The sequence below is a fragment of the Lissotriton vulgaris genome, chromosome 5, assembly GCF_964263255.1.
Source record: "Lissotriton vulgaris chromosome 5, aLisVul1.2, whole genome shotgun sequence".
Classification (NCBI taxonomy): domain Eukaryota; kingdom Metazoa; phylum Chordata; class Amphibia; order Caudata; family Salamandridae; genus Lissotriton; species Lissotriton vulgaris.
In genome coordinates, this window is record NC_141693.1 from 834,051,552 (window position 1) to 834,067,706 (window position 16,155).

A 16,155-nucleotide genomic window follows, 5' to 3' on the forward strand; every position below is an offset into this window, starting at 1 on the left:
CATGCATGTCTGCTTAGTAAGACGCTAGTGTTAATTGACCTAGCTGAGGTGTCTGCTGAGTCAAGCGCACATTTGATGGATGTATTTGTTATGAATTTTCCCTCCTGTATGAGGTCATTAGCTTGTGCTTTAAAAGGTGTTGCATTAGGCTTTCGAGCTGATCATAGTGTGCCCTGTCGTAACGAGCCAGTAGGGCTTGTGTATTAGCAATCCTCCATGAGTTGGAGGCTTGCATTGCTACCCTTTTGCCTAATGCCTCCAGTATTTTTGACTCTTTGTCAAGGGGAGGTCCTTCCCCTGTTGTCTGGGAGTTGGCTCTTTTACGTGCGTTAGCCACCACCAGTGAGTCTAGTGGCAACTGCCCTTTGATGTAAGTAGGGGCTGTAGGCGCTGCCCTATACTTCTTTTCTATTCTGGGATTGATTACCAGTGCCCTGGCTGTATCCTTAAATATGTCAGGTGCGTGTTTTAGAACTCCCTTTAACATGGGAAGTGTTCCGACACTTTTTTCTGCAGTAGAGAATGTGTCAAATAAGAAGTCTTCCTCCACAGGGTCATTATGCATGTCCACATTGTGGAATTGTGCTGCCCTGTCTAGGAGTTGATTGAAGACTACGGTGTCATCAGTAGGTGACGGCTTAGTAGGATAAGTGGGTACATCAGGGATGGGATGGGTGCTGTAAGGGTCTGTTGGCTCATCCCAAGGTTCCTCTTGTGGTTCAGGATCCTGTGGGAAATCATATAGAGGCTGTGGCTCATCCCCTGTGTTCCCCTCATTATCCCTATGGTGAGAAGGAGAGTAAGGAGCAAAAGGTGTAGTAGGCATGATAGGTTGAAAAGAGATGAAGGGTCTAGAAGGAGAAGTCCCAAAGTCCTTTTACTTCAATGGAATAGGGGAATGAGGTTCAAAGTCCAAAGGCCTCTTTTTCCTATGCAGGATGGTAACTTTACCAGTCTCTGGATTAATATATATTTTTGCCTGGTCGTCTGATGGATCTGGGTGGAATAGTTCTTCCTCTACAGTCCTGGGTTGAGTGTTAGACTTGTTTGGGTTGGTAACACCTGGTTTTTAGACGACATTTGGTGTTTTGTTGGATTTTTTCGGCTTGGGCCCTTTTTTCGTGTCGACTAGTGTCTTCGGGTCGACCAGAACTTTCGGTTCCACACGTTTTTGTGCTCCGTAGGCTTATTTGGATGAGTGTCCTGTGTCCTTTTCCGAGTCGATGTTCTTTCGCGGATCGACTGGTGTCTTTTGAGCAGTTATCTTTGGGTCGACAGGTTTTTCCGGACTTGGTACGGGCTTCGGTACGGCACCGTTTGCCGGGTCGACTGATTTCGGAACAGTAGGCTTGTTCGGGTTGGCGACCTTCTTTGGTTCGGCGCCCTTCGGCTGTGTGCCTTTGTTCGGTTCAACCACTTTTTGGGGTCAACAGTTTTTGGCCGAACAGCCTTTTTGGGGTCGACAGTCTTCTTTGGCTCGACGCTCTTTGGCTGTACGGCCTTTTTTGGATCGACGCCCTTCCGGTAGACGACCTTCTTTTGCTCTGGAACCTTCTTCGGGACGATGGTACTGGGCCCTGGGGTCTCTGAAGGTTTCGTTTTCGGAGCTTTTTTATGATCTTGGCTAAGGCCTTTTGGCGATGCCTCGATCGGAGCCTTTGGTAACGGGCTAATTGGTGTCGGGGGCAGGGTACTCACGATTTGCCCTGGTGGGATCTCGTCATCGGAGTCAGAGTAGTCCTCGACGGTGAGGATTTGTAGGTCATAGTCTGGAGCTTCCGGTAGATCCTGGTCATCATCGAAGATGTTGTCCGGATCCGGTGCCTGTCACTGCATTTCTTGCCTAGCGGCCCGTCGGTTTCGTATAGTTTTCCTCGAACGAAACTGGGCGCAGGCTGGGCAGGTTTCTTCCCTATGGATGGGGGAAGGCACTTGTTGCATACTGAGTGTTTATCAGTATGTGGGAACTTGGAGTGGCATTGTGGGCACCTTTTAAAACAGGCTTCTTTCCATCGACTGTCGGCTCACGTTGCATCGAAAAGGCCCAACAGCCCGCGTCGACGACTGATTCGAGATGGAAGGCTGGATCGAGTAGAGAGGTACCGAACAAGAACAATACCGTCTAAGGCCTTTTGGCCTTTAGAAAAGTTTTGTTTTCGATTTCGAAGTTGGAGTATAGGAGTTAGCATCCGAACCCAATGGCGGAAAAAAACGGAGGATGGAGAAGATGCCCATGCGCACTGTAGTCCAGGGGAGGAGTCACCTATCTCGTAATACTTCGAAGACTCTTCCAGGACAACAAAGTGCAATCATCTGGACCCAACACTAGGCGGCAATCTATGCACAGATATGAATTCAGCAGCCCACATGCCTCGAACCCCCATATTCATGCAACATAACAAACCCCATGCACACATTTTCTATTATATATAGCAGTCATCTCCTTTAGTAGTCTAATGCCTAACCTCGATGCAAATCTCAACACTGCCAAAACAGTGGTAGCCAACAGTGCCCAAAAATCTAAGTTTGCTATGAAGATATCTATTGGTATGCCACACGTCCACAAGAGCTTTCCCTTTTATGCATTTCTTTATGCCGCTTGTAGCCTCATCTATGTCCAGCTCAAGTGGGCAGAATGATAGCTGTACCTCCCCGTTATGGCTTCCCTACAGGCATTACCCTCCCCTCCTTCACCCAGAGAATAGCCTTAATCAAAGTGCTTTACCCACTCCTTCGGGGAAATAACTGTAAAGTGACTATTCAGAAGTACAGACATACAAAAAAATTTAATATTCAACCGAATACCCTACTAAAATTGCTATTTACTAAACACAGTACTTTTTTTAAGGATCTGAATCATGGCATAGAATTAAACAGAGTATTCATTACATAATCCATACTGCAGTAACAAACGTACACCAAATTCTGTAGAGATATTAATGAACCTTTTCATTAGGAATCCAAATATTTCATATTAAAGCAGCAACACTTTATTTACCCGAAACACAAAGAATACTTTTAAACTCAATCTGTACTAATATAAAAGAAAAGCTCTTACCAAATTTGGAGGTTGACTTGGAGCCGGGCCACCAGGATAGCCACCTTTTCAATGCAAAGTAAATTAAAAGTATTAAAAGATATTTTCAAAAACAAAGAAACTTTTAAGGCACTCCAGATTATTTTTAAACACTAGTGAACATGAATGACAACCGTAGTTTACAGTAGAGAACAAAAATGGGAAAAAACTATCATTTACATAGCCAATGACGCATAGGGAGTATGAATATGTATTACCTATTTTGTCCTTACTCGATTTAACCTGCTCTCTTCTTTCCTACACACATTTATGATGTAAATGTTAATTTACTAAATATATAAAAATATTTTGAATTAAAAACACACACAGGTTCCAAGAAACGACACACAGTAAGGAATGATTCTTTATTGATTCAAAAACAAAAAGCAACCAAAAGTCACCAGTCACAGTGATCTAGGTATACGTAATCTTTATGCACTGCTCATTGACTTACACAACAATTATTAACATTACTAGTTACATCTCAAATGATACGACCATTGAGGTCATTACCACCAAAGCGATCATATATATGGAAAAAGTCAAAACACATGTTTTAACCAGTATAATGTAAATAAGTCTGCACTGCTACTGACCAATAATAGGTATCCACACACAAATGAAGTAAGAAATAACAGGGGGGCGTGGCTAGCCAGGCAGCGGGAGCTCCGTCGACTGTGGTATTAATCCTACACTAATCCTGCTACGGATGGAGCTCAGGGCACCAAAGTAACTGCTCCGTGGTGCATTTGAGCGGAGACATCCTCGGACCCATTTTCGGCGGCTGGGATTGCTGCTAAAGGGTTCCGCCGCCGGATGCGGAGTTGACCGAGCCTGGTTGAGGAGGGTTGCTGCACCGGTGGTCGCCGGGGCCGGCTGCAACCCTCACTCCGGAGCGGGGATGTGAGGCCCAATCGGGACAGGAGAGCCAACCTGGGGAGATCCCCGCCGGGCCTGCGCAGCCCCCATTTGGAGAATAATCTGAGCTACAGCGGCTAAAGATTGTGCTGTGGTGAGAGCTACTGCTGGTGGTGGTGGAGGCCTCGACCGCGGGGCGGAGGAGAGGGCGCGGAGGGAGGAGCTGGTGGCAGCCGGAACAGGAGGCTGGGAACGCAGCGCGGACGCAAGGCCGCGACCGGTGCAGATACAGCGGGTGAGGCAGTGCGGTGTTAGCCATATCCCCTTACATATTTGAGGACAGGGGGAAGCCCCTTGCTGCGGAGGATCTAGGCCCTGACCTGCCCTGGAATGCTGGACGCTCATTGCGGGCTTGTCGGTGCGGGGATACTGGGAGGGGGGCAGCGAGAGGCACAGTTGCGAATTCTGGATGCGGTGGTGCAGGGCCGGAGGACTGGGCTTCAGACCTTGGCGCAGACTGCGTAGCCGAGTTAAGAAGGTGCCATTTTGTGTGTTGTGGCGTGGCCTGTGCCCTCTTGCGCCATACGCTGCGCCTCTGTTGCAGGTGGTCTTTGCCTTGAAGGGTTACATATGGAGACTTGAGTTGCAGCTGCATAGACCCCAAAACATCTGCAGAAGTTGTGCTTCAACATCCTGCGCATGCTACGTAAGATCTTCCGGTGGATCCCCACCGAGACCAGGAAGACGGTCACCCAGGCCCTAGTCACCAGCCGTCTGGACTACGGCAACTCCCTCAACGCCGGAACCACCGCCAAACTCCAGAAGAGACTCCAGCGGATCCAGAACGCCTCAGCACGACTCATCCTGGACATCCCCCGTCGCAGCCACATCTCCGGACACCTGAGACCTGCACTGGCTCCCGGTCAACAAGAGAATCACTTTCCGACTCCTCACCCACGCACACAAAGCCCTACACAACCAAGGCCCAGGATACCTCAACAGCCGCCTCAACTTCTACGCTCCCAAACGCCAGCTTCGATCGACCGGCCATGCCCTCGCCGCCGTCCCCTGCATCCGAGGAGCCACCACAGGGGGGCGGTCCTTCTCCTACCTCGCCGCCAAGACATGGAACTCCCTCCCGACCCACCTCCGCCTGACCCAGGACCACCCCGCCTTCAGGAAGCAACTCAAGACCTGGCTGTTCGAGCAGTAGCGGACCCCCCTCCCCTAGCGCCTTGAGACCCTCTGGGTGAGTAGTGCGCTATATAAATGCTTTGATTGATTGAAATACCTGCCCCTGCTTCCCCCCCCCCCCTCGGGCTGCCTACCGAGATTGGCCTGCTCCTGTGGGTGGACAAGGTACTGTCAGGCGCCATTTTGAGCGGCGAACGACCATTTCCCGCTCCGGTGGATGAGACTGGCTGGTACACTCTGACTGTGCCTACCTAAGGGTCATTCGCCCATTGCTACTCCTCCTCGCGATGCACACGCACTGCCTGGGCTGATACCGCTGGACCAAGGGAAACCCGCCTTGTAGGGTTCTTGCCTCAGTGTGTTTGCACTTCAGAGTCGACATGGGTAAGCCGGATGCTCGCCAGCCCAGGATTAACTTTGAGAGTAGGCGGGGGCGAAACAGACAGGTGCTGAACAAGACGACTTGGATGAGGCGAGTGGAGGTTCAGCGGATGGCGCCAAGGGTGCTGACCTCCAGACACTGATGTTAGAAATGCGTTCCAGTCTGCAAAGCATTGATGCCAAACTGTACACCCGGACGTCGCAATTGGAGACAGTGAAATCCCAGGTCTCCACACACGAAACCCAGCTGGACTGCCTAGAAAATCGTCACACGGAACAACATGAATTCCAGCAGGAAACTAGAGCACACATTTCCAGTATGGATAAACTGCTGGCTGTTATACAAGCGAAGAACGATGACCTAGAGGCACGGTCTCGGAGGAGCAACGTCCGTATTACGGGCATTCCAGAGAAGACGGCCATTTCCAAAATGGAGGTGTATATATCAGATCTCCTGCACGACCTATTTGACCCTCATCTCTCACCAGTCTTTGCTGTGGAACGAGCTCACCGGGCATTGGGCCCAAAACCACCGGTGGGGGGTACGCCCCGGCCGATTTTGGCCAAATTGCTGAACTTTCAGGACAGAGATACAGTGCTGAAGCTGGCTCGGGGAAAAAGGTAAAATCACGCATAAAGGTAACAATATTATGTTCTACCCTGACTTTACGCCAACAGTGCAAGCTGCACGACGCAAATTCCTGCCAACAAAGAAGCTGTTAATGATAGCTGAAATCCCCTATTCACTATTGTACCCGGCTAAGCTCAAAGTATCATATGATGGCACGTCACACTTCTTCGCTGATGCTAAATTGGCACTTAAATTTGCCAAACAGGTCTGTGGCTCCGAAGCCAAAAAGTCTAATGTAGAGCTGGATAGAACTGACGGCCATCTAAGTGACAATGATTGATGTATTGCCCATCTTCAGAATGTCTACTGTATTTTGTTCCGCATAATTAAGACTGTCGCACACGGTTCCTCATTTTTGTTGTTCTTAACTGCTACACTATTTGATTTGCTGGACTCGCAGTTCCCTTCTCTAATCTGAAGTGCAGGCCGCGTGAATGATCTCTTCTCACCCCGCCCTGCTGTACCACATATGTATTCCTTTGAATGTTGCAACACTAACTGATATTCTTATAGATGGGACTGTGGCAGCCATATGCTCCATTACCTTTGTTGTTAAATGCTGCTTGATGTAATGTATGCCGTCACTTAAAACTGGCCAGGCACTGTTTAACTCACTGCTCCATTAGTTGACACAGGTAGATGATTGGAAGTATGCGATAGCAGTGTACCATTTCCATTTGTCTCTTTATAACATGGTTCCTGGGGGGGGTCCACTAAGCTGATCCCAGCCACCCTGTGCACACAGGGGTGTATGCTGGAGCTCCCACGCCTCCATGGGGAGTTCCCATATGTTCTGGTTCCGCCACTCTGGAGTGGTTTTCGTGAGGGTATGTCTCCGCCCAATTGGGGGGTTGGAGCGGGTGGGGGTTGGGCGGAATGGGTATGTTTGGTTGTATTGGGCCGGTCTCCACTATTGTACTGACGCTTTATTGTATATATTTGGGTCACCACTATTGATGTATAGTTCATCCTGTGGATCCGTTGCACTTCACACGGAGTCTCCACATGGCGGCGATTAGAATTATTACTTGGAATGTGAGAGGGATGAATGATTGTCGGAAGGCGCGCTTAGTGCATGCATACTTAACGAGGCACAACATTGACATTTGCTTTCTTCAGGAAACACACCTAAATACAACCCCCTCCCCGAGACTTAAACACAGTAGATGGGCACATATCCACTCTGCGATCTATTCCAGCTATGCATGCGGAGTTGCAATACTGCTGCGTAGAGGATTGGATTGAAAAGAACACAAGGTATGAGCTCTCCCCAAATTATAGATTGAGACTAGTGCATTTCAAGTTTCTGCATAGATATTATAGAACCCCGACTAGTCTACCACGCATGAATCTGCGACCTGACGCACGATGTTGGCGGTGTGGGTCTGAACCTGCTAATTTTATACACATGGCATGGAACTGCCACCAGCTACAGGAGTACTGGCATGCGATTTTTGTTGCTGTTAACCAGATCTTGGGTAGAGCAGATACTCCCGCCCCACATCAAGGATTATTAGGTTATGTGTGGGATACTGCACCCTCTGCGAGGAAGCCTCATGCACTCCTGCTATTGTATGCTAAAAGACAGGTCGCTCTGAATTGGGGAGAAAAAAGGCTCCTACATTTAAAGTGTGGCTGGCGGATGTGGCATACGGTCCGGTACAATTGGAAACGTATTGGGAACTGATGCCAGCGGCCTACAGACCCAGGGAAATTTGGGAGCCGTTTCTAGCTTGGGCTAGAGCCAGGGTGAACTCCCCTGCTACTGAAGGCTCTTTGGGACCAACAAAGAAACTGAATGGCTGCGATGTTTTGACTCTAGGGGTGATCAAATCGTTGGGTCACCATAATGTTACTGTACTCCAGTTGCGCTTGTATAATGTAAGTACGATACTTGATCGGACTCTTTCATAATATGAAATTCAGCTGTGATGTTATTCCCCGAGGAAATGTAATGTCTTAAAATATGTCGCCCCTGCTGCTACGGATGCCTTGATTGTCTAATTTGCTGATAACTGATTTGTCATTCAAGGTGCGTGACCTATGATATAACCTGCTTTATTTCTTTGTAATTTTTTTTTACTGTGCTGGATGGTATTGTGGTCTGGACCGGACCTTGTTTCTTTGGTTGTATTATTGTTTTTTGATCCTATGACCTACTGTAGCTCGTGTGAAGGACATTTGGTAATATATGTCTGTATAAATATGCGAGCTGTATTGTTTGAAAATCTCAATAAAGACAAGATCAAAAAAAAGTAAGAAATAACAGAGGTCTTCAAAAAATGTACCTAGAGGCAAAATGTTGCACGCCACACAATGATTTACTTGTGGAAGTAATGCTGCAGTCGTATTTACAATTACTAAAAGTCACCCGGTTGTTATGAATGGGGAAACTAGGCTATGGTACTATAGAGATGAGCAGATATTTTACGGAGGAAAGAACAACTGCAGTACCTCCGTAGGTTAATAGAAGTTCCTGCAAGTTCCTGCATACGTTAAAGGGTTATTAAAAGCCATTCCATGACGCCATGCATGAGGATAAGGTCCATGGTTAACCATAACATTGTTCCAACTTTTCATTCTGAGATGTGTATTTTTTCATAACGCAGAGAAAGGATTGACAGTTCTGGTTAATCGTAACACTAGATTTTAAAGTGAGATTGTTTTGAAATGATGCATTGTAACCCCTACACTTTGTAGTCCCGGAGATAAACAAAAATGATTGCTGGAATTCTTAGTTTAATCTCAGCCACTGGTACTTATTCTGGCCCAGGCGATCGTTCTTAGCTCACTGTGCCACTTTAGACAGAGACCACCCATCACACATCTGTCCTACCACAAATCAACACATGTATAATATTACATAAACATGCCATATGCACACCCTTGGATACTAGGAGGGGACTATAATGTGGTGTTGGATACCCGGATGGACAGATCACATCCTCCTCTCCGTGAAGCATTGGCAACACAACAGGCCAGGTCACTCGCGGTGTGGACAGGTGGGTGGAACCTCCTGGAAGAGTGGCGCGTTAAAAATGCATCGACGCGAGAATACTCCTTTTATTCCCCGGTGCATGCAGTACATACTAGAATAGATCATATATTTTGTTTGTCCACTCTTCTCCAGCAGGTATTATGCATATCATATTTGTGGAAAACACTCTCGGACTACAGTCCACTGGAGATGGCTCTGGAGTGGGGGTTTGTCCCTGCACCGGTGCCGACATGGGGATTTAGTCCCCAATGGCTTGAAGACAGGGCTTTTAGAGAACATATGGCGACCACTGTTGCAGACTGCTTTGCCAGGAACGCTGGTTCTTCCTCCTCTCCACTAATGGAATGGGGGCATTCATGATGGTAGTGAGAGATGCCTCCATAGGGGCAGCAGTGGGTGCTAGACAGGAGAAAGTATGCAAGCTGACTGAGGTCGAAGGACAGTTGGGACCCATAGAGAAGGCAGTGGCTGACTCCCCAGATCAGGTGGATAACCTACAGAAGGCGCGGATAGAACATGCAGACCTATTGGAGAGACTAAGGGTAATAAATTACAAGGCATATGTACAGACGACGCATGTTGAGGCTGGTACCGTATTAGGTACGTATCATATGGGACCAGCCCCAAGTGACACCAATAACAAAAATCTGCACCCCACTCGAGGAAGTGGCTGATACCCAGTTAACGGTAAATGAGGCGTTCCAAAAGTATTATAAAACATTTGTACAGTGCTCCTGGGCGCTCATATACGCAGGAAATCAGGGTATTCCTCCAGGGAGTAGATCTACCGAAGCTGGATGAAACAGACAGACGAACTAATGGCAGCAATCACAACAGAGGAATTTCTGGCGGCTATCCGTGAACTTTGGTCTAGATGGCCTTTCCCCAAAATTTTACTCGCCATCCGCTAAAGAGTTAGCGCCTCAATTAAGCACGTTGTATACAGCGTCAGTTGAGGAAGGTGCGCTTCCCCCAACGACAAATCAAGCACTTGTGGTGTCACTGCCTAAGCCTGGGCGGGATACAGCTGACATCACAGCGTATTGGCCATTATCTCTCCTGAATAGGGAGTATAAAATATTAAGCGAGAACCTAGCGTCACGAAAAATGCCCTATCTTAAAAAATTGATACATGTAGATTAACACTGGTTTGTGCCACCTAGGAGTACCCTTGCTCACTTTGCCACTGGATTCAAGCAAGCCGGGCTGAAGACGGCTGAAATGCCAGAAACCGGTCCTCGGTAGCTTGTCTCCGGTCCAGGGAGGGCTTGGCTTGGCAGTTCGGGCTGGACTGTTCCCATGAGGCACAGGGTCAGACTGATTTGCATATGGCCATGTCTGAACTGGGGTGGCAGAATGGGCTAAAGAACGGTGATGGATTAAACCCAGATCAGTAGACTGGGGGTGAGTGCTTGTATTGTCAATGCTCCGTCCATCATTTCCTTTGGTTTACCTAGGAGTACAGCGCATAATGTGAGGTGACTATATCAGATAATGTGGCCCCTCTAGAGCGTTTCCCAGCAGCGGGATGCTTTTCCCTGGACCTGCGCCAGGCGTTTGATACACTGAGCTGGGAATACATGCTGGAGGCTTTGGGTCAATATGATATGCCCATTTAATACCTTAACTGGATCAAGCTGTTATACACTGCCTCAGCAGCTCGCGTTAGGATTGGCAGGCATATCTTTAGTGCGTACAGGATCCATAAGGGCATGAAGCAAGGCTGCCTGCTGTCTCTAATGCTTTTTATACTAGTATTAGAACCACTTGCGCATAAGCTGCATTTGTCAGCCCAGAGTTGGGGCATACCTGTTGGCCCGGCAACACACGCTGTGTTCCTATATGCGGACAATATAATTTTGTACGCCAATGATCTATACAGCGGGCGCGCCATAGCTGCAGTGATCTTTGAGGAGTTTGGTACAGTGTCGAGCTCCATATAAACTTTGATAAATTTGTGGCCTTTTCTTTCAGCCAGCTTGAGACTCCACGTGCGATAGATTTTGGAGCGGATGAGGTACAGATACCCCAACTTCGTTTAAGTATCTAGGAGTGCACATATATAGAACGCAGCAAAACATGGTAGACGGTAATGTGCAGCGAGAAATAACTGCATGGCGATCACAAGTAGCGTTCTGGATTACGTTGCCACTGTCCACCACAGGACGCTTATCCATTGAAAAGATGGTATTGCTGCCTAGAGTATTGTACTATTTCACAACAATCCAGATATTACAGTTGCCGATCACAGGCAGGCTCCGAATTTCAGGCCTATTGCATGGCGAGTCAACTACAATGGCTTTCATACTGGCTTGCTGGTCGTAATTTGCAGGAAATATGCTACACTCCCAGAATGTTGTCGCAAGGTAGACTACATGCAAAGTTATACAGCACGCACCCAATTAATAGCGCAAATTCTCCACTATTACAAATAGCACTGAAGTACTAGAAATATGCTATAAAATACACATGGTCATGTATACCCTATGCACCGAATATCCCTTTCGTAGGACTGCCTATACCATCATGTTTAGTCATGCAGGGACAGATGACAGAATGAGAGGAAGAGGGGAGAACGACAGTGCGGACATTGTTTCAGGAGGGCATTCTGAGGTCCCATACCAACTTCACAAATACCAATGGCCTGCCGGGCACTCTATTCCTCTTACACGCGGGATTATTGCATTGCGTTAAACAAAAGTGGGCACCAGACGGGTGAGAGCCGCCCACAAATGAGTTAGTTCATATGGTGCATTTAATGGTAAACAGTAAGCATTTAACGAAATGGCTGTACACGGGTATAAGAGGCACGTTGGTAGCCCCACTAGGGGCTTTGCAGGGTAAGTGGGAGGCAGACATGATAATGGGCCTGACGGACAAAGATTGGACAATACGGCTTGTATACCCGAAGACAGTGTCCCGTAATGCGCAATTTAAATTTATGCAATATCTGATCATACAGAGGGCATTTCTAACGCCACACAGACTCCACAAGATGTTTTCTGCTTCGCCATAGAACTGCCCGAGATGTGCAAAAGCAGACACAGGGTTAGTATATATTCTGTGGGCATTGCTGCACTGGCACACTACTGGGTGCAGATAGCGCAAGTGTTAACGGATGTCGTAGTTGGGAATACTTGGAGCATAGCTAAGAGCTGTCTATTAGGGTTATACCCTCAACCCAAGGGATATAAGGTGCAGGCATGCTTTGACAATCTAGTGCTAATACTAGCGAAGAGGCACACCATTAGCAGGTGGAAGGCAGCAAGGACACCAAACCTAGAGTCTTGGAGGGAGGACGTGATTAAGTGGAGCCTCACCGAAAGAGCTGCGATACGTAGGTAACAGCAAAGGGGGCAGAGGAAAATAGCAATAGCAATGGCATGGGATATGCTATATGAAGCGTTCAAAAGATGGGAAGAGCCAATGCAGGTAGTGGAGGTATGATAATTGCAAGGAGGGGTTTTGTTTTTCCCTTTAACACTTACGAGGAATGCTGTTGGGCAAGCCTCCCTGATGGGATGGACAACTGTGCCAGTTAGCTAACTGTGGGAGGAGGTGGTGAGTGGGATCCTGGGTGGTTAATTAGGGTTTACTTCAAACTTCAAATTGTGAGATTACATTCTAGAATGTGGTACACACCAAAGTGGGTACGTATAATGTATTATGTGGATTTTATATAACTACGTGCACAGTTAATGAGGGCTGGCACTTATGCGCAAATATGTGATCTGTGGGGTATAAAAAGGTGTGCCGGATGGGTACACGTATATACTGTTGGGGGTACAATTGTTTAAATGTACAAATGAAAAACTTAATAGAGATTGTGTTAAAAAAAACATGCAGTATGCAAAATTCAAATTCAATGCAGCATGCAATTAAATTACAGATAAGTACTATTTTCAACATTTATTTTGAAAGAAGCAGACGTCCTCTATCCTAGAGATGTTGTTTTTCAGACGCTCCAAGAAAACATAAGCACCTAGCAACCAGGTATGCGACCTTATAATGCAAATTAGGAAACCTAACAAACAACTGGACAATCGATAAATACATTTCTTAGGGCAGCCTTCATATTAGCCTGCTGCCATTATTTGCTAAAAATATCCAGTCAATAAAACTAGATATCAGACGAGAACAAGCCATACTAAAATTGTGTTAAGAACACAACAGCTGAGTTGATGTAGAATGGAGGTTTAAAATAAACATCTAAGCGGGGACGTGGCCAAGATGGCGAGCGGGTAGGATCAGACTCGTTAGTCTCCCCGCTCCCATACCCGCTGAGTAGCTTCCCGGCACTGTCGACAAGCTGAAGACCCCTGATAGTACAGGAGAAGAGAGCGGGAGCTGGGGAGGGGTGCGGAGTGATTTGCAGCCGGCCAAGACGCGGATTTCACCCAGATGGGCGATCGCCCGCGGCGGAGCTCCGAGAACTAAAATGGCAGCCGGGAAGTGAAGGTGGGCCCAGACCTAGGAAGCGGCCTAGAAAACCGAGGTACAAGCCTTAGCGACTGCCCCAGGTGCTGGGGGAGCGAGAGCGCCCAATCACAGAGAAAGGAACATTCGCAGCCCAGGGCGGTGAGGAGGAAGCCGGTAACGGAGGTGGCTGACGTGAGAGTGAGAGACCGGAGCGAGGGCTGCCAGAAGTGTGCGACAGCGCTCCAGCTCAACAGGGACAGCGAAGCGGGCGGACCCCATGTAAGAGACTCGGAGGAGGGTGCCGACGGGATACCCAATCCGCTAGCGTGCAGCCAACCCTTGCAGCAGTGGTAGCTGAGGGGCGCACAGGATCCAGACACTCCTAGTGGGACCTAAGTGGTTCTTGAAATACAGAAGTGGGCAGACAGAATTAAAATGGCTGGAAGAGGCGACAATAGCCCACCGCAGGGGTAGACCCACCCAATACAGATCCGGCCAGTAGGATTACCGAAGGTGCGCAGTTGGACACGAAAGAGCGGTGATCCCAGAGCGCGGGACCCAAGTGGTCATAGCAAAAGAGACTCCGGCAGAGGAAACAGTGGAGATCAATGAAGACCTAGCTTTCGCTATACTACATCAGATTAGGACCTAACCAGACCATTCCCTTCTTGGTGGGTGCAGCATTACTAGTGCCTAAAAATAAAGGTGAAATAGGCCCAGGGAACTATAGATGTCAGGGCGTTGCGGCGCACATTGAGAGAATGTGGAGGCTTGAGAATAGCGGGGCTGAAAAGGAGCTGAAGCACGGGTACACATCTGACCACAGGGGCTTAGGATTAATACCCACTTCCCGAGTGAACCCACAGCACTACAATGCAGCTACACATACTATGCTATAGACTAGCAAGGTCTACGGCACAGGGGAAGAAAGACAGAAACGTGAAAGGCATGTTCACTACAATGGCCGGGAAGAACAGAGAAGGCAGTGAATCGCTGACTACACCAGGAGGGCAAGAGATGGAAAACATGGAGGAGCCAGTCACGCAGCCTTTTCTTGCACAACTGTTCTCCACTCTACGAGAGGACTTACAGGCACTCAGAAAATACTTCTCAAGCGAGATAAAGGAAGTGAGACGAGACATCGATGCGGTGGGAGAAAGAGTTGCCACAATGGAAGAGGACTATCAGACCCGAGACGAAGAGGTGGAACAGTTACAGCAAGAGGTGATCTGCCTCCAAGCCCAACAGACAGACATTAAAGCTCATGTGGAGGATTTAGAAAATTGTTCTCGTAGGACCAACATACGAGTCAAAGGGGTACCTCCCACCGAAGAGGGAGCGGATATGACTCTGTATCTCCAAGGCCTCTTCAGATATATACGGCAAGAATCCCAGGACTTCAATATCAAAATTGACAGAGCTCATAGAGAAGGCTTGCAAAGATAGGCCCAAGCACCTCGACATATTGGCATACCTGCCAGACTTTCAACTCAATGAACTCATCCTACGACGAGCAAGGGATGCTCAACCACTAATGTATCAGGGACACGCAATTGCTCTTTACCACGACCTAGCGGCAACCACTCTGCATAAGCGAAGGGACTTCCGTCCAGTTACGACGCACCCATGTAACCAAGGCATTGCATACCCATGGGGCACCCCTTCCGCATTATTTTCAAATGGGACGGCAAACTACAGAAAATCCGGTCACTAAAGGAGACATGCAGAGTCCGGGGCATCAAGAATCCCCAGCAAGACGATTCCAACTAAGGAGATAAAAAGGAACAAAGAGAGATAGGTGGCGCCGAGTCCGTGGCAGTAGATTAATGGAGGCATCGTCGAAACCGAACTTCGAGACAATGGCACAGGAACGTCAAGCAGTATTGAACTCTTGGTCGTCTGATTCCAGATCCAGAGATGGCGAATGAAATGACTCGGAGGTCAGATAAGTGGTAAATGCTACGCCGGGGGCGGCGGGTGGACTTCAAGGGAGCAGGGGGGCACTGATGGCTATGAGATGCGCCCTACAGACTGGTTTACCAAAGGGACACGGACACATTCTGCAGCCCTTGGACTTTTTGGGGGGATATTTACGGTTTTTCTTGTTGGGTTTAGGGCGGGGGAGGAGGGTCCGGTATCCACAGTTTAGGTATGCAAAGGGTTCCACACGTGATCACAGTCCAGCCTAGAGGTGGGGGATAACAAATAAGGGGGGGGGGGTGGAATCGACCTAAGGATCAACATACCATAGTTCGCAATCACTCGCACGGGCCAAGGAAATGATACAGGTACTCAAGCTTAACGTGAACAGGCTTAACAACCCCATTAAAAAGAGAGCAATTCTTTCCAACTTGGAAAATGCAGAAGCTGATGTGCGTCTCCTACAGGAGACGCATCTACTTCTCAAGGACTGGCACCACATGAGCTCCAGGGCGCTCCCTCCGCAAATCTTCTCTTCCACCGGGGAGAAGAAAGCAGGGGTAGCTATCCTCATATCCAAAAGATGCAAGGGGGAGGTGAAAGAAAGTGCCCGAAATAAAAGGGCGCCTACTAGCATACAATATACAGTTCGGGCACCCAAACTATGGTGCTGGGATC

The 16,155-nt window shown here is 48.2% G+C and overlaps 1 protein-coding gene across 2 annotated transcripts in view; it reads right to left on the reverse strand.

The window, feature by feature from the left end:
• ANXA7 (annexin A7) overlaps positions 1-16,155 on the reverse strand; it is a 453,711-nt gene that overhangs the window by 212,751 nt on the left and 224,805 nt on the right. For both annotated transcript variants that reach the window (XM_086922337.1, XM_086922336.1), the window contains exon 5: positions 3,059-3,102. In XM_086922337.1, coding sequence (XP_086778463.1) covers positions 3,059-3,102 — 44 coding nt within the window. The remainder of the gene's footprint in view (positions 1-3,058; positions 3,103-16,155) is intronic.